At 38.3% G+C, this 20,270-nt stretch overlaps 1 protein-coding gene across 1 annotated transcript in view; it reads right to left on the minus strand.

Moving 5' to 3' along the window:
- Window positions 1–20,270, minus strand: part of INPP4B (inositol polyphosphate-4-phosphatase type II B) — a 333,068-nt gene that overhangs the window by 153,782 nt on the left and 159,016 nt on the right. Inside the window, exon 8 of the mRNA XM_009290320.2 lies at window positions 19,260–19,376. Within this exon, the coding sequence (XP_009288595.1) occupies window positions 19,260–19,376 (117 nt within the window). The remainder of the gene's footprint in view (window positions 1–19,259; window positions 19,377–20,270) is intronic.

Consider the following 20,270-nt stretch of genomic DNA (forward strand, 5'->3'; position numbering starts at 1 on the left):
GCGTTTCAAATGTACATAAACCAAATTTGATCATAATAGTTTGAATATTTCATGAAGACAACTTAAAGTTAGGACTGTCCAAAGGAGATTTTCTATCACTTGACTAGACTTCCAGCAAAATGAATGCAATTCTGTGTTTTCAAGAAACCTGCATTACTTTCTGACATGTTACTGTAGCTCAGTGTTAACAGTAAAGCTGCCTGAAGAATCATAAAACTGAAAAGGGGAAAAAGCCAAAGACTAAACAACACTGATACGTAGCAGCATGTAAGACCACCTCATGGTTTTGATCAACTGTGAGCCACCTAGAACCACCTGCTGCCATTCGGAACACACCAACAGGCTGAGATCCAATCAGATTTAAAGTTGCTGTCAGAAATAATTTGCAAATAAACTGTGGTAGGTACTAAAGGGAAATTTAGCTACGTTGCCCAATGTAAAAAGAAAACCAAAACAATGAGTGACATGTTTAACCTGGAAAGTATTTGGGAATATAAACCACCAATTAATACAAAGTAATGAAACCAGAAGCTAACCCTGCATGTTAGACTTGAGATTAAAAACATAACTTTAGATCTCAGAAAGATCTCACAGATGTCAAGCCTCTCAAGTATGCTAAAGGAGAAAAGCAAACAAACAAAAAAAACCCAAAACCACCCACCACTCCAGAACCCCATCAGTTATGATTCAGACTTTGTTAATGCAGTTCCGAATCTTCTTTTTCCTCAAGTCCCATCAGTTCACAGCGTTTCATGCTCTTCATAGTTAGATTTCTCCAACATCAGTAGGCTGACAAGGATAGTGGATAGTCTAGTTGGCATCTTACTAAAAGCTGCAAGCTATTCTAGACCTTTCCAGTAATTTAAGATTTAGTCACGATTTTGCATTCCCACTGACTGGGTGACTGTATTACTGATGGTTGCCACAGTCTTTATACATACATACATATTCTTACTAGAAAAATACACGTGTTCATTAAACAGAGATCAAGCACACCGATTTCTTATTTTCCTTCAATAAGATAACTGATTGTCTAGACAAAGGAAATGCAGTAGCTCTTATCTTCTGGACTTCAATAAAGCATTTGATATAGTGCCTTTTCAAAAATTATTAGTCAGTTAGAAAGAAATTAGAGCGATTAACAGACTGGCTAATCAGGAAATGGCAGGGTTGAAACAGTAATGAGAGTTCCTTGAGACTCAGTGGCAGGGCTAATTTTATTTCAGATTTTCACTGAACGCTACGGCAAAAATTGTAGAAGCTCTATAATGAAATTTAGAAGGCAGAATCTATAACAAGTAAAACCACAATGGGATACAGAAAGAATTACACATGGAAGCAATTATTACACATTTATCAGCAATACTGTGTACACTTGCCATTCATATTCAAGAAACAGGATTAAGGATGCTGGTAAGAAAGGAGAACCAATTTTAGGTAAGAAGACTAAAATAGTTCAAGTTTATTTTGCATGAGAAAACAAGAACTAAAAGGAGGTATGATTATTTTAAATGAATGCAACTGTGCCTTAACATCAAAGGAAGGAAAAGGGCTATTTAAACTAAGGCAGTATTCCCCAGACTTTAAAACCGGGGCTGTTGGAAATTAGATAGGGAAGGGCAGTGGACCTTCCAATTTCATGTTCTCACTTATATATGACACAAAAGGCATTCTTAGTATACACTGATAAAATAGATAAAAGTCACTGTCTGGACACTGGATAACACCAACACCATTCAACGACAGATCGCCTTGTGACTCAGCATAATTCTTTCTCTTTCAGAAGAAGATTAGTTTTCAACTTAACTGAACACTCCCCTCCGAAAGACCATATTTTTGGATGTAATTGAAAAATTGTAAATCCCCTTTGAGCTTTACTCCACTGGAATTCTTTGGGGCACTGCTTGACTGCCATTATGCTTGCATTGCCCTGAGGGCTATGACTGCTATTCTGGACCAGAGCAGAGAGACCCTGCTGTGAAGCCTGCATCATTTTTAATCACCTAGCCTGTGTACGTCCAATATTCAGTGGGACAGATTCAGACAAATCCAAATTGCTCTTTGGTCCTGAGGTGCATGAATGAGTATTGTCCTACTTGCAACAGTCAGAGTATTGTTGTGCTAATTACATACAACCATATGAGCACAGGATCAGTATTTTATCCCACACACAATTTTCCTCATTTCTTATCAGCCTATTCTCCCTAATTACTTTAAATAGGAAGTGTAAGAAAAAAAAAAAAATCAAAAAGCCAAAACCAAACCCCCCAAGAATCCCCACACAAACCAAAACATCACACTCAAGCACCTAAAAATAACTATTTTTAAAATTAATTTAAAAAAATTCATTATGACGTATATTCACACTGTCATAATAAGAGATTCCTGCATCAGAATCCCCACATACTTGTAAGAGTTTAGCCTTAAATCTTTATATATTTAGCCTGAAGCCAGTTTTTATGCCCAACAAAACTCAGAGAACAGGAATTTAGAAAGGACGTGCTGACAGAGCTGAACTTTCATAAACGTATTCTCACTGCTGTATTAAACACTTAATTTCCTTTCCAGCGGTCCTGTATAACAAAGATTTAGAAGCAAAGGATCACGGCCTTCACAGACTTTCCTGTGACTCTAAGAACAGAAGTAATGAAGACATTATTTGTATCTCAGTTCAAGAATTTAACTGCTAAATTGTTCATTAAAAAAAGAAGGGCACGGGTTGAATCCAAATTTTCTAATTGTCTTTAACTCTTTCATTTATTAAAATCCCCCTTTATCACATATATACTATTGCTTCACCTCTTTCAAAACAAAAATCTTCATTCTTTTTTCCAAGACTGAAAAGTCATTCAGATTCAGTGAACCTGTTCTCACTGTTCTGAATGGTCAGTTCAACTTCAATTTTAAGATGGTTTTAACCCACTGAACTAACCAACGTAAATCTTCATCCCCTCTAGAAAACAAAACCAAACACAGCATGAATACACAAATTTTACACAGTATAGTAAAAAAAGAACAACCAAGATTTTGAACTGAACAGTCCAGTTACAAAATATGGAAGACATTATGTAATTTCTAGTTGTGAAATTAGAACCAAATTCAACAATATAATTTTCACCAGACATAAAAGACAATTATGTTATAGTAACCATCTGTGTGTTCAAGTACAAAGAAAGGTAAACAGAATTTTAGAATGACTGAGACTAGACACAGTGATACCTACTCAGTTTCCGAACAGAAACGTGAAGGAAGCTGCATGTCACATTAGTAATATTTTGGAATTCAGTCCAAAATGTTTCAATGGAAACAGTCTGTTCTGCTGAATTACTACTTCATTACAGTTACGGCAGCTTTTTTCTGAAAATAATTTATCTCGATGCCATGTTGCTGATTGTCTGTAAACCTGCCAGATATGGGTTTCCAGGTTCTATATTCCAAAGGCGCTCCCTACCTGACCTTCAATCCTCACACTATTTGTCTCAATGTACATGTACCCCGTATAACTGCATTAAAACCTGGGTTCCTCCCCCTTTTTTTTCAGGGCCTATCAACCATATAACTGAATTTCTTCAACTCAATTTTGTAAAATAATCACCAAGGCAAGGACTGGATGTTGAGACACCTCTTCCCCCACCCCCTCTGCCCAAAGATTCCCTGAAAACGTATCATTGTGCAGGCCAGTATATCCCCCACCCCCCATCTGATTGTAGGAGAGCTGTAATCCGTTTTCCCACTAAAGACAACTGTTAGGAGTGCGTCTGAGGAGTGGTCTGATGTCCAGGAATGTGTTCCATCCAGACCACTGGTCAATTAACTCTTGAAAAGGTACTTGACCTCCCTCTTGAAAGTTTATGGAGCATATCGCTTTTGTGTTGGCACGTGGACATCTGTACTCTAACAGAGATGCTATAATGCACACCAGTCTGGAGAAGTTCGGGCCACATTTTTCAAATGTACGTAGAGTCTGAAAAAGGTGCTGACAGATTTCTTCAGGCAGCTTTAAAGGTGCCTAAGTAGGTACAGGGAGACTAAAAGTACCTCAAATAGCTAAAAAAATTGAAAGTTGGATGCCTAACTTGATTAGAATCCATACAGCAGCCCACTGGCATCTTTAGGTGTATAAATATCTCCAGTCTGAACTTCTTTATAAATTCAACCCATAAGCCTTAATCTTCAGCTACAGTGAAAGTTCTAATATGGAGAAAAAAAAGAAAAAAAATTTAAAAACCTCATGTTTGATTCCTAAAAAGCACCTTAGACAATCCAGTACCATTCCGGACCTTTCAGGTTTTTTCCAGTCCAGCGTATAAGCTATGATTTCCTCAACGACTACTGTAGCATATGAGTAGCAACAGTTTAGGTAGGTTAGTTGCATTCTCTATCTGTTAAGGGAATAAATTTGTTGTATCGGGGAAAACAGCCTTTTTTTTTTTTTTTGGCGCTGATGTGGTGTATCTATGCTAAAACACAAAAAGTAACAGATAAAGTGACACGAAACAGAGCCTGTCACAAATTACATAGATCTAATTCTAAAGGTGAACAAAAATTATTTAAGAATCAACTCTCTCAGTCTTTGCAGCTGCCAACTGAACAAAAAATACTCAATGAAATCCATGCCAAAAAGCTCTCTTTTGTTCAAGGGTAATGTGTCTTGTGCTTTAAAAGACGAGCTAACAAGGTAGGACCATGAAACAGAGGCCGTCACAAACTATAAAGCCACTGAAAAGAAACTGTTATTTTTAAAGCACTTTTCAGAAATCTAGACATTTGCCAGCAGACCGAATAAAGCTGATTCAAATCCTTTTGTGAAGTTTTTAGCTCCTCTGTCAAGTCTTTTTAGCTGCTACTTCTGCACTGCCAGCTTCCTGCCATGCTGGTTGCCCCAGTGCAAGCTGCACTAGTCAAACGGGGCCCCTACACCACCAGAAGGTGCTGGGGAGGCCATGGCAAATCAGGTTTGATTCACTATTGAACTAACTCTCCAAGTTTCTGGAACTGAAAGATAGGAACGAGCATATCAAAAGTTCATAGGGAATTTAACAATTTCCGTGAAGATCAGTGAGGCATCCATCCTTCCTTTTTCTCTTTGCTTTTTTCAACAAATTCCCTTTCAGTTCCAAATAAGGACGGACTGCTGATTAAGTATGCTGTTATTTCTGAAAATACTGGATTCAAATATTATTTCTGGGGACATAATTAGGTAAATTTTCATATACATATACAGTACAGAAATTTTTCATTAAGAAGAAATTTTCAGAGTTAAATTACAGCCAGAGTTCAATTCAAACCCTATAAAAATACTAACAGCTCTGAGGGGGGAAATGCAGCTTGTACTAACGTACTGCAAACATCATTTTCCATCTTAAAAGCTATTGCAATTAATATTATCTTTAAGACTGCCGGGAGAATTCAGTTGAACAGAATGTCATTGCTCATTCTGGAAGCACTTTACTTCAATACACCCTTGCTCATCGTGAGGGTTTACTCCTGAAACAGAAGTCCGGTTCCCTGCGTTCCGGCCACACTCTTGCTTCAAATAGCTATACCTGCCTGTCAAAGCCTCCCAGTACCTTCAGCGAGGTATGACTTCAACTGCTATCTTCAAGCAGTGTGTAGCGTTGCCATCTCCTAGTCAAACAGTTGCTAATGTACTCCAGAGGTGAGTACATTTAACTTACTTTTAAGTGTATCTCTCCTCTCTCTTTCCGTATAGAAACTACATTCACATGTGACAAGAGGGTCCATTTCCCTGGCGCAATACTGCCATGCAGATGCACCTTCTGCTGGAGGTCTGACAGCATACCAAAGACAACGTCTCAGTTTGCAAAATACTTTTGAGAGTTTTCTAAAAATAACAAGCGCTGCACATAAATCTCATTTACTGATATGCGCACAGATGTGGCCAGGTCTCTTCGACAGGAATTCTAATGGACTCACCTGCTTTCCACAGTGCAACCACACTAACCCATACTACAGACAGGCTTGTCCAAAATCTGAAGCTGTCCGAACGGACCAAGCATGAAGGGAAAAGCACTATGGCCTTTTCTCCAGATACCCCCCATACCGAGTAACTTCTGTGTAGCACTGACACTTTGAGCCTGAGTTAGAGCTTGACTGTTAGAAGCAACGTGGGCAGGAGCTGAAGCGCCGTGCAGATCACGGGTTCAGCATCCTCCAGCTTACTCCGAAGACATTTCATTCTCTTCCAGCCTACACATTCTATATAAGGATTTACGCAGAAGCGAGTACAGAAAGCTTGCCGTCAGGAGGCACGCACAGAGACTGCACACTTGGCAAAACTTTGCAAAGGTGCTACGCACAAGATACAATGTCATAAGAACAACCACAGTTACAGATAACTAACATTCGGTTATACCTTCAACATTAAAATAATTACCTGCTGCCACGAGGCTTTTATTTTAAAAATAGGAGGATACGCGTGTGGATTTCTTCAGACTACCAGGGCAGTCGCTGTCCTTCCCTGCACAAATATTTTCCAGTCAATAAATTGCTGCAAGTTAATATTCAGTATCAAAATATTCTGAACATAGTAACTCTTTCATAGAACCCCAGAAGAGACAAGTGGGAGCACTCAGTACATGTTGCAAACAGCTCTGTGTTTGAACTAATACCACCAGAGAAATACCGCAGTCGCACATCACCTCCACTTTCAGATACAGACATTAGAGAAAAGGATTGATTAACAGAACTGGTAAAATTCCAACTCTGGATCTGAAGCTAACCAAATGTAACAATAAAAGCCCTACTTCTTCAATTTTTCTCTCTAAAAATGGAAAGCTTAAGGAGAGACAGTTAACTTAATTGGCAGTTACAAGGACCACATAGATTTAGATACAGAAAAAAGCACTAGCAAATAAATAAGCAAATAGATGCCTGATATGGTAGCCTACATTTCAGCCTTTTTCTTTAAACATCCTGAAGAAACTATACCTTGAAAAGTAGCACCTTTTCTAAAAGACTGCGTGACTGTAAATACATGTATACGCGTTCCTCCTGCATACATAGGAACTGTTCTATTAACATGTAGTAGACCTGCAATGCTCCTCAGAATTTCAGTACAGACCGTTGTCATTTCCTTAGGATTTTGTTACTATTGACTCTACAAACAACATACAGAAAAAAGTCAGAGCACTAAAGAGCAGGCACTGCTCTTTTAGACCCCGGGGGACAAACTCCAATCTTTTCACCCAGCTTATAAAATAAACCACTTAAATGTGATCTTCTCAGTGATCTGAAAACTGGGTGAAGGAGGAAGAGATTAAAAAGGAACAACTTCAGCCCTCTTCTAAAAATGAATTTTAAAAACTTCATGTAAATACATGCACCTTTCAGAATTTCAGCCTTCTCTCTTGCAAACGCTATTACTGCTCAGGTACTAACCCATATTGCAGGCTGCAAGCAGCACTCCGCCTCTCAGACTCCCTGCCCGCTCAAGCTCCAGAAGTTATGCCACGTGGGAATTTTGACTCACCCAGTCAGCTAGACCTGGCAAGTTTAAAGTACCATCAGGCCAAGGATCTTACTAGAAACTGTCCCTTTCTCCCTAAAAGCATCCCCCCAACAAAACCAAACCAAACCCACTTCAAGAGAAGTCAAACATATAAAGTGAACATTCTTGGGCCTTTTTTCCAAACGCTTAAAGGCTGCTTTGTCTAATATCACCTTTTAAAACAGGTTTCATTTCATGGAAGACAAGAAAATAAATTAACTTTAGAAATATGAGCCAAAACCAAATGTCCCCCCAAAACCACTGTATTCTTTGGGAAGGTGAGGTGTTATTACAGGTGAACGGTCTTACAGCATAACCATAGGCTAATTTGGGAGAAAGTGTTTATCTGCTTAAAGTAAGTGCTACTAATAATGAACTACATTGTGTAAATAACCTGAATTTCCAGTTTTCGCTGTGTAAAGGACAGATTACTCATATTCAATAGTATTTAAATGGGTATGTCCAGTGCCTCTAACTAAAGGTGAAAAGAAATTCAGGTAACTAGAAACAGCTTCATCCAAGAGTTTCAGAAACACTAAGAAAGCAGCGTGGTCCACTGCAGGCATACCAAACAGGCTGCACACCTGACAGAAAACCAAACTGCAAATCTGGAAAAAAGTGAACTGGCAGGAGGAAGGGGGGAAACAAACCACAACCAAGGCAAATAGTTTGCCTTTTCAAACTAGATGATGTCCCTTCACTTCTTGTTACTGTCTCTCTACCTCCTTCAATAGATGGCTTGTGGGTTTTGGGAGACAATATTTAAGATAGATGCTAAAAATGCCAGTACCCTATGCCTGTGGAGTTTAATGCAACTGGAGTCAACAGGCTTTTTGTCTTCTTTGTACTGACTGTACTGCTGATTATGATGTGTCACAATGTCTAAAAACAGACATGAAAACTTTAAGCCCTCTGGTCCTTCCTACGGGAGCCTGTTCTTGGGACCAATGAGCTACTACCTGAGGAACACTCTCAGAAAGGAGCAGGGGAAAGGAATCCACCACTGTACTACTACAAAATACTCCGTACTAGGGCTAATTCTAAATCAAGACAGATTTATCCACCAGGAGAGGATTGCTAACTGATAAGGCCAATGTGGTCATAATGGACAATGAAACTCTGGACACAAGTCTCACGCAGTATTGTACATACACAGAAAAAGTCTTTCAGGAAGCCTCTCGATGGAACAGGGTGTATGTACCTATACTTTAATTTACACTGCAAGGACAGTCTTTCTTCTGTCATACCCAAGCCTGAAAGCCATTTGGGCACAGTTAATTATTCAGAAACTTCCTTGTCACAGGGGTGATGTTATTTCAGAACAGGGTAGCAATAATTGGGCAGTAACTGTCCAGAGCTTCCACATTCAGAGATAATTTCTTGAGCGAGAGCCTTGCAATTACTTCTTTTTGAAAAGCTGCCAAGTTATTCCCCAGGAACGGAGGCAGTGAGAATCTGTAGCTATAACAAATCAAGGACCTCCATGCTCGATTTCACTAAGGCAGCTGTGTGTCAAAATCCAAGCCTTCCAAGCATCTCAAAGACATACTGACTGCTGCCTTTTACAGGAAATAAATCACATTTGTCCCACATGACACCGATTTTCTGTCAGGAAGCAGACAATCCTGTCTGAAGTAATCTCAATAGAGAAATGGTTTTCTCCCAACCCAAACTTATGAATCTGCATTTCACGGATTCATACAATGCTCATGGTGCAGATGCTGTTGCAATCAAAGGAATTAGCTTTTATCTCTCAATGCATATAGAAAAAAGTTTAGTACTCTTGACCGCTTCTGACACTCCCAGTAAAACTTCTGAAGGGTAAAGTAGGGAACAGAACACTGAGGAGCTGCGATCCAGTGCTGCCTCTGGTCCTGCTCCCAGGTTTTGGTGGAAGTAGTACAGACATAAACTTGCTAGATAGTAACACCTGCATAATTTTGTGCTAATAGATCCGGGAGAGATAAGGCAGTACACTCTGCTCTTACTTCTACTTCACAGAGATCCAGCGATTTTCTTTGTATTGCCTAACATCAATACAATGACAAATGCCCACAGAGCAATGTAGACAACCGTAGGTAACAGTGAGACACACAATGTCAGACGACTTCAGCCTCCACCAGAAATGATTATACATATCAAGTCAGATCAATGTAATACACACATCCTCAAAAAATTTTCATCTTATCTCACAAGAATGTATACACTAGAATTGGTTGAAATGTACTACTCCTTGGTGTGTATGACAACATGCCTGCTTATCAACTTGTAGACAAAATGCATTTTGTCATTCTCAATGAGAACTCTCTGAATTTCACTTGAAGATGGCTCAGGTATAAGCTTTACAGTCAACATTGATAGAACAGTCTTTGCTAATTGTTATCTTTGTTTTTGCTCTAAAGTTACCTTGATAACTCTATGAACCGTTACAACAACTATGTTTTAAATGCTGTGCCTTACTGAAATATGCTGAAGCCTGCAGAGAAAGCTGGGGAAGACAAACAAAACTAGGGGAAGGAACTATAAATAAATTAGAAAGCCATACTGTTCTCTACTCTGAATTGGAGGGAGAAAAAAAAAAGAAAATAAAAAAATCTTATTAAAGTTGTTTGGATAATTGTGATTTGCAGCTTTTTCATTTCACATTAATGAGACTGCATATATGACAAAGAATTTAAGGATAAGAAGACTGCAAGAATAAACATCAACAGCTGCATGGTACTATAAAAATCTTCAACTATTCTTGCTTTAAAAATACCATGACTGTGATGAAAAGAACCCCAGGGGGGAAAAAAAAAAATCCACCAAATTCTCAACACCCCAGAATGCTGGAAAAAAAACCCACCAAAAAGACTAAATATAATCATACCTGATGTCACTGTGCCAGTGACTCCTTGGTAATGATCCATGATCTCATCACTAAGTAATAAATTCAAGGTGAAGGAAGTCAGTTTACTCCTCAGTGAAAGGAAATCTCTCTCATATACCACGAAGTACCGTAACACTGCAAAGCAGCTGATACTCTGTTCAGTACAGTAACTGCTTTGTACACTGAAACCTTGACTTCAGTTGTTGGTGTTCATAATGTTCATTCACATTTATGCTGTTGAGATTTTGAGAGAACCAAATGCACTGAATTTTGACCACACTATAGACTATATTTGTCCTTCGTTCTCCTGGCTTTCCAGCCATCGCTATGCAAGCTGCAAACAGTTTCTTAAAAAACAAGCATGTTAGGAAGCAGGTTTTTTCCCTCCTTTTATGATCACGCAATCCATGGTGAACAGGACAAAACAAAGAACAGATCAAAACTAAATCCTCATTTCTGGCATGAAGAAAGCCAAGCATGGAGAATTTCAGCCACATGGGAATTTGCTTCCGTAATATACTGCATAATGATTACATAAAGAGGCTTTGATTACTGTAAAATTCAATGATACATGCATTTCTAACGGCACTGGAATTCCTAAATGATTACACAAGCCTTTCATGTTTATTCATCAAATATTTAAAATACAGCATAATACAAAACATTTAACTAGTTTACTCTGAGAGCAATTTACTATGCTCTTCTAACAAAAACTTGCTCAAGAAGATAAAGTCTCACGTTACGCCCAATGCATATGATTCTTACTTGATTTTTAAATAGAATTATTTGCTCAGCTTTACTTCATAAGTACAAAATTTTAAATGCAAACATTTCCTGGTACAAGCATATCCATAACTGTAAAGAACACTTTTGCGAGACACATGGTAGAGGGAGAAAAATCTGTTTTAAGAGATTGAATTTGTTCTGTTTTCAATTTCCCAGAACACACACCCCAAAACTTTAAAAGAAAAATCTGTTTCCAAACTGGTTTTAAGTGCCTGCTTTCATAACACAAAAGCAAGAGCAGACTTACCACTGCTCCATATACATTTCTTCTCATCCTTCCAATCCTTATTGCATCTAAATATATTAAATATTATGCAGAAATATTTTTGCCACTGAAGGACTAGATTTTAAATATACTGTACCTTCTATTTTACATCAATATTTGTAAGTGCGTTTCTATGAAGGGAGACTGTTGAGAATATGAGAACAGATATGTTTGATTTTCAAGATGCTAAAAAATTAAAATAACAAACATTACAAAATAAAAATCAAAATCATTTCAGGAAGTCACTGAATTATTTCCATTAGTATTGAACCGGGCTTGGAGAAAAATGGAAATTCCTTAGTGAAGATTAAGAGTCAGAAGCTACAATACAAACATTTATTTTTCTTTTTTTTCAACATTTAATACAGTTTCTACAGTTAATTCATTTCTATTAATGCACAATTTTGGCTGCAAGTAAAGGAGGCAGCATGAACATTTTTTCCTGCAGTATAAAGACAATTACTTGTAATAGAGTATTCTAAAGCCTTATTTGACAAAAGCACAAAAAACATGAAAAATTAAACAGAAGTAGTTCACAGTTGTGATTTTTCAAGGAGTTTAATGTTTCCACTTAAAGTTAGAAGTGCTTCTACATCAACAAGAGAGGCATCCATTTGGCGGATTATTTTCCAGGAAAAGAAACTACCAAAAATGAGTCCAACAGGCAAAAAGGGAGCTTTCCATACTGGAAAAAACATCTTCTTGAGTCTTCCGCTTTTTTTCACCTGCAGGAAGTGCCTCTCATTTATAAACTACCCATCGACTATAGGTAACCGTGTCAACTGTCGTGTGCATAATGAGTATAAGCAGCTACAGCTAAAGGCAAACACATCGCTGTTCTCTTGAATGTCAGTTCCCCTTTTGTACATGCTAGAGTTTGTGCTGGTGTGATGGGACTAACTGATCGTTCACCTGCCAAAAGAGGGAAATCACCAATGAGAACAGACAAATCTTATCCTTTGAGCCATTCAAACATTCCCACGTTGCTGCATTTAGTACAAGGAAATCCTTCATGCTTGCAGTGCCTGGGCTGCCCCTGAGGGCTGCGATACCCGGCCTGCCGGAGCACCAGCCACCCCTCCTGAGGAGCTGCTCCTCCAGTGCCTTGTCCGGGGGATGCCTGTGTCAAAGGCACTGGGAAGGAAAGCAGATCAACCTTTTGAAAGGACAGAAGCATATTCTTCAACCTGAGGTCACGTTTTCACAGCTAGGTTGCTCCACACTGACTAAAGAAAATTTGTGCCCTGCTCTTCTTCCTCTATTCGCTGCAGGGCGCATATTTCAGAGGAAAACCCCAGCCTTCCATACTAGGCACGTGCCCCTTGAACCCTAAAAGTCGTCATTAGAAATGATAGGGCAGTGCAATAACCACCTTGGATTTGTTCCACTATTCTGATGTGTTCCGTGCTGGTCTAGTGAGGGACGGGGCAATGAAGGATACCTATGAATATGCATATACAAAGTGGATGGAGCAATGAAGGATATCTATGAATATGCATATACAAAGTATTCACGGAAGAATGATACGTTTGCAAGCTTTTTGGACAGTGCTACAGAGATTGTACCAATCATGCCTACGTTACTGAAATCCTTAGCTGGTTAAAATAAAACCTACAGAAAAACATTATAATTTACCATTTGGTTCCCTTAATTCTAAGAAATTCCAGGGCAACCCTTTACATTTTTACAGAATACAATTGGTTTCATCACTATGTAGTTTTACAACATTTTTCCAAAGAGTCAGCTCTTAGAGCAAACCTTTGCCTGATGGGAGGCAGCAGTAGCATTTGATTGACAGAGCAGGTAGAAAAGGAAAAGAAAATGGAAAATTCACGAACAGTAAATTACAACTTTCCCTGAAGATACAGCAATAGGGAGGAGTGTTCCTCAATTAGGAAGAAAAAAAAATAAATAAAAGGGTAGGAGGAAAAAGTAGGAAGAAAAGTAGGATGCTTTCAAAGGGAGAAAGATTTTTGCAAAGCCAAATCCTCCCATTGAGTTTTCAAGGGCTAGACACAAAGAGCAGTAAGGCTACAAATGGACTTTAAGTCCATACCTGTAACTTTCCTGGTCTTGACACTTATCCCCAATTCTCTCACAGATCCACCAAGATATAACGAAACCTTCTTATACCCTCAGCCACTTCAAAGAAAGATTTTATTTCAGTCTAAACCCAAATGGAAATCATCAGTTTGAATTTCTCTTTATGTATCCAGACTTTAAAAAAAAATACTGAGAAAGATTGACAATAATGCTTTAGGTGGATTCCACATGCACGTGCCCAGAAGAATAAAAACCATTCCACCCCCCCAGTATCTCTAATAATGGCATTTAGTAAGAATATAGAGCTTGATGCAAAAGGAAAACTAAATCTATCATCAAGTATATATTTGTGAAAAAAACCCACAGGATTTTGAAAAGAAACATGAATATCTAAAGCTTTACTGCAAGTATTTCTGTGGGTAGGACCGTGGTACTGTACAGTACTGCTCTATTAAGAATGAGATAAGAAGAGTTTCTAATTTAAGGCAATATTTCTCTACAAATCCTGCAGAGATGACAGTGAACAGAACTGAGAAAAGGAAGAATTTGAAGTGCTTTTTCTTTAAACAAAGTAGAGCACTTTCAACACTGCTTCAAGTTTTAAAGAAAAAGAAAGATCGCTTCAGTAGTTTTAGTGTTCACAAGAGTGAGGGACTAAGAGCACTCCGGTACAGGCAGAGTGCAGGGAGGTGGTGTGCAAACTTTCATATTTATCTCTGCTAAGGCATTTCACACACTGCTCTGCAGCATTCCTAATATTCAAGCCGTGGGCCTCTTCAGCAGGGATGGCAAACCACACTAAAATGCATGGTGGTTTTGTGATACAGATCGATGCCCACGAGGGAACACGGAACGCTGTCGCTTCAGATTTGGCTTCACAACTGAACTCAAAATGCCTCTTCCGTGACAGACAGTCTTCATTTCCCAATCACCTCAATGTGATTCAATTTTATGAGGGATACTTGCAATATCAAGAAACACACAAAGAAAAACCTTTTGCAAATTGTCATTCATAGTGAGCAAGTTTAATAGAAGATTCAAACCTCAACAGTTAAAAGACATGTAATTTGAAGCCTAAATAATCTAAAATTGTCGCTTTATAACATATATTCCCATATCCAAAACTGCACTTCTATCCCTAGTACTCTTAAAATTATCAAGTTAATCTAATTTTATTCTCAGTGATTAAGAGAAAATTTGGGAAGTAACAAATGCAAGACCAGACTGTAGAACATGCAATATTTCAACTGCCTTGTATACGTCCAGTTTCTCCTTGCTCTCAGGAGACATCATTAGAGTGGTTGTTTATATCTTCAATATCACATGTGAATTCCAGTAGTTATATCCATCCAAAGGAGATTATATCTACCTGCTGGTCTTTAAGATAAACAGCAAAAGCATCCGTTAAGTCTCTAACCCTAAGTTGGTATATGAAGTCTCTGCTGTTGAAGCTTCTTCTCAAGCTTCCTGGTTTCCATCTCCTCCTACAGCTAAGGGGAATCTGTGAGGGGGTGATGCAGAGACCAGATACAGAAAGTTGCTCCCGTCCTCTGCTTCCAGCACTTCTCCATGTGCGGATCAAAAGGAGGTGGCCCGACTCACTACATGTCATACCAGAACATTACAACAGTGTTTACCTCAAGATCTTGTTGCATTAAAGCAAATGCAATCCTATCATGCAAGATGCAAACATTTTCAAACCCACTTTAGAGATAGAAAAGTTGGTGTAGTAAGAATTTAAGCTGTAGGTCTAACTGCATTAAACAAACACAAATCAGATGTAGATGCGGCAACAGAAGAACCTATCTTGGAAAAAAAGGAAACAAAAGCCTCACCATAGCTAAATGTTACAGTACTTGCCTAAAAATATAGCCACGCTGCTCTACACAATGAAGTTCAGAACGCTTGCTGCAGGACACAAGTACATATATTCTAAACACAGAACAGAAAGACTGCTGCCTTCCAAATTAGTCACTAGGCATTCCCTCCCCTTAATGTAACACAAGTTCATCTATTTTGTATTTTCTGTGGGTCTGTCATGTGGCAGTGGTACCTGACTTGTGCTACACAGTATTTTCAAAGAGAATGAATCTGGCTTCAGCTTTAAAATCTGCTAGACCAAACTGGGCAAACCTGCATGCTTATAGGAAAGGTAAGAATAGCATGCCTGTGCAAAAGAGGCACAGAGGTAATATTTTAACAGCATGTGAGCCTCTAATTCCAATTTTCTTGGACAATGACTTGAAGAACAGGTGCAGCCCCAGCATTAAGACAAAACCCAACTATCCAAAATCTCAAAGCCAGTGCAGCTCAAGCCAGTGAAACAAACTTGCTCGTGGCAACATGGGAAGAAACTCTTTGTGATGTAGAAACAGATGTCACTGTACATTTTTCAGAATATAGCATTACCCACTGCTTTGTACGCATGGCTTCACTGGATATATTTAAATTATATTTCATAAAACACACTCTAACTTCTCTATTCCAACTATATCAAAGTAAAGTAGGAATAGCACAGTCTTTATTAGAAGTTTCTATTTACATGAAAACTTACAGTAATCAATCACCCTAACTTAGGAAGACTAGCCAAAACAAAAAAATTGTGTTTCATTATATTAAAAAGCCTCAATTACAGAAAGTCTGACACAGCCAAGATATAATTATGATCAACATCAGACAGACACGCATAAAAAGTGAAAAGTGCAGTTAGAACGTTCAGTGTGTCAAGCACAGTGAATGTGATACCAGCTGCACAGTACTTTAATATAATTAAACTGCACTTCTTATATAATGTAAGTTAAATGACAGGCAAGAGTGAAGTTAACTATCTGCTTTCTGGTACAGGAATGCAAGCATTGCAAGGTTATTTTAAAATCTTTTTAAAAAGGGCGGCACAAGTAGCACGACAGCAGTGCCAAAAACAATTCTGGTTGTCTCTCACAGGGGAGCATCCCCTTTCACTTTAGCATTATGACCTGTGTGCACAAACTGAGCAGTATCTATTTTTGTATTATAGTGAAATCCAGTGGATTTGAAAATGAGACCTAATTCTCTTGTATAGACAGAGGCAGGTTTAGGCAAAAAACAAGAAAATGCTTTACCCTGTGATGTACTCACTGCCCTTTCCCCACCCTTCTCTACGGTCTTCTATTTGTGGCAGTAAAATCTGGCTGAGTTTAATTAATGCACAGAATTCACTTCCTTTAGTTTCATTTTAATTACAAGAGAAATAAGAAAAGAATAAGTATATATTTGTGACGAGGGATATTAGCGACTTTGAACTGGTTAACTGAAGTAACCAGGAGCAGTATAGCCCTGATGTGGGAATTCTTATTACTGTAGCTTTTTGCCCAATTTCTGCAAAATATTTTGCAGTCAGATTCAAGGTTTATTCTGCCATAAATGCTCATTTGTATGAGCTGGAGACAGGTCTGGAAGCACGGCCTAGAAGAGCAGAGCGTACCTAACAGCCTTGGATTCCCCTCCACCCTCAAGTGGATTACCTGTCTGTTTGGAGGAATGGTGGGGTTACGTGTCGTGGCCATAAGCTGTGGCAGCAGTTTTTGAGGACCAAGCCAGCCAGCTTTATTGTAGCCTGGATAATCAGACCTGTGAAGCCACAGCACTTGGAACAGGCTTACTGCCGAAGGGATGCATCCCACTTCTTGGGTCATGAAGCAAGCACTGAGGTCTGTGCAGCTGCAGCTATGCTGGTAATGGTATCGAGCTATAGCTCATTTAAACCTGACTTTTATGAACCTATATACACCTCCAGACTCAAAAAAAGTCACCCGAATTAATAGAAAAGTGTGATGGCTTCCAATTATAGGAAAGAAAGTCAAGCCATTAGTTTTATCGTCGCTGATATTCTAAGATGTAAACAGAAGTCCAAATATTGCCACAAATGAAGTCGCAACCTGGGTGGCCCAGGGTCATTCACACATGCTGCAGTCTACCTTGATTTAAATCTTACAGGTTATTTATTTTTTTCTTACCTACATCCAGTTTTAAAATGGCTGAATATTAAAAAAGGCTAAATATATGTAAACCAGAGATGGGATTAACATTTTCCCCTACAAAAAGGTATTATAAACTATAGATCTGTAATGTTTTACATAGGAACTACATAACTGCTACGACAAAAGATAAAGGTATTCTCCCTTGTGACTTATGAGCTACGTTAATGGGATTCTCTGTAGAGAATCCAGTCCTGTACTACAATCATAAGGAACAGTTATAAAAAGTTCTTGAGAGTTTGCAAAAACTTATCAAGTTATAATCATTCTCTAGGCTAGATCTTGTCCTGTATAAGAGGCAGTATAGAGGTCTGCAACTAGAAGAGTAGTAGTACAGGGATAGCTCTATGAATCAAGTCCACTTTTTTCACTTACAGATAGGATACTATTTTCCATCATCTGTCAGTCACAATAGAAACTGGAAGGGAAGGGACAAAGTCAAACTCCTTTCACTCAATTCCTGTATCTGTCCACGGGTGACAACTCTATTGAATAAACAGCAGATCCCATTTTAAGCCCCTGTAGTCTAAACCATAACCAAAAATTAAAACACGCACATTGTGAAAATGTGCGTACATGCCCCTTCCCCGGTTATTCTTAAACAGAAAAAATACCTTAGTCTATAAACTGAAAGAAATCTAGATTCTATGTCTAAAATATTCCACACATTCCCATTAAAGAGCACAGTGAGGAGACAGATCCAACCTATTTGCTCACAAAGGGCCAAAATTTAAACAAACATATAAACTATTTTCTACCTGAAAAAAATTAGAAGTCCTCTAAACTTATAACTTTACTTATGTAAGCAGGTCGAAGACAGTCTCAAGTTGCAAGTTATGCCTTTAATTTCCTTCTTACGGAAAATGAACGCATATACAGTCATGACATGAACTTGCACAGTCTTTAATCGTACTGGGGGCCAATTACAGATATGTAAAGAGCAATTCAGCTAATTAAATACAGGTGTCAAGGGCCATTTTTGATGCCCAAGAGAAAACTATCAGCTGGACTCCTGCTGCCACAGGAGAAAAACACAGATCTCCCACAGGTCCTATGATATCTTCTATCTCTGTAAGGCTGTCTTAGATCACCTAGAGCACATAAAATGGCACTCAAGGTCAGTATTTGGCAGTTAAATTGCTCAAATAGTCCCAGTGACCTCCATATATCATCTCAAGCGAGTAACTGTTTCTCAGCGTAAGAAGCTGACAGCGTAACCAAAAATGTACAACATTGGAACCCAAAATGATTCACCTTTAGCAGTGACACAGAAGATTTTGGACCCTTACAAATCAATAATAGCAGCAGCCTCAGGAGAGCTGCGGGTATCACCATGCAAGTGATAAAAATAAAATATGATTATCTCTCTCCAACATCAGGTTACAGGCTTGGGCATATAAGTAAAATATTACCAGAAACATATTTCTGAAAAGTTATCCACAGTGGTGTTTCCTCAGTCTATTCCATATGGTCTCTGCCATCAAAAAGCACACAGGAGTAATATTTTATTTGCCAGGAATACCTGTGCCGATTCATGTAACCAATTAAACAATAGCAAAGGGTCCATCTTAAGTGCATGGTTCTCTTTCTCTATTCTCTGATATAACAACAAAAAATAAAGTACATTTTAGGTATAAGAGAAGAGCAAAACCAATTCTACATAAACCTATTTCCCCAATTTGCAAACTTGCTAAAAAGAGCCAAAGAACAACATGGTGAGAAACTTAGTCCTCACTAAGATTTATGCAAGGAACAAAGCAAAGCACTTACTGTGTCTTGAGATTTATCTTTGACATCATAGACTGTTAGTTTTATTTTAGTCTCCTCATAGATGGGGTATTCCGGTGGGAATGTCACACCAGTCAAAAACAGTGGATCTCTTGTACCCTGTGTAACATGAGTAAACATTCAGTAAGGTAACAGCTGTGCAACGTGTAGTATGCCATTATGGATGTACAGAAATTGTAGGCTCTTTAAAAGAGGTTAGCTTTCTACAGCAGAGAGATGTGAACATCTAAGTATTATCCAGTCAATAAGAAAACCAGACTTTGTCAGGAAAGTTTAAAAAAACTTTCTGGAAAGTTTTTTAACTGGAAAAGATATTAAGTGGTTCTGAAACAGAGGCTAGCAACATGCCTTTGAACGGCTCAGCCAGCAGGTATCAGTATCTGGAATACAACCTGTAATAAACAATCCCTTTCTTTCTCCCATGATACTTTCTGGAAGTACCGCAATTTCATATTAATTTAAATGATCTAAAGATATAACTTACACACACACACACAAGATCTTCATTAAGTCACAATAAAATGTCTATAGAAATGCTATGGAAACTCCCCGTATTACATTAAGGATACTGATTTGTGGGGAGGGGATTACAATACCCCTCTTCAGGCAGTAGTGGAGTAAGACAACATTCCTGTGCTTTGTAACATTATAATTATCTCTAAAAGATGTACACAGGAGTAACTATATCATAGCTTCCGATATGCAATTAAATGAATCACATAAAATGTTGCTTATAATTTCTTAATGTTTAATTATACTTAATTTCTGAAGATTACCAGGCTAGAATCCTTAAATTTGCTACTAAGTAAAATAAAAGACTGCATGATAAATGTAATTTCTCTTGAAGAAAGTAACTTTTCTGTGCCCCTGCCTTCCCCTCCCCCAAAGCTTGACTATGAAGCTGAGAGTCTTAACACAACAAATTCAGGGATTTATTCAGATCTAGGACATTGTGTTAGGATATGCATCAACTTCTATTTAAAAAAAAAAAAA

Source organism: Aptenodytes forsteri, unplaced genomic scaffold (assembly GCF_000699145.1).
Source record: "Aptenodytes forsteri isolate BGI_AS27 unplaced genomic scaffold, ASM69914v1 Scaffold125, whole genome shotgun sequence".
NCBI lineage: Eukaryota > Metazoa > Chordata > Aves > Sphenisciformes > Spheniscidae > Aptenodytes > Aptenodytes forsteri.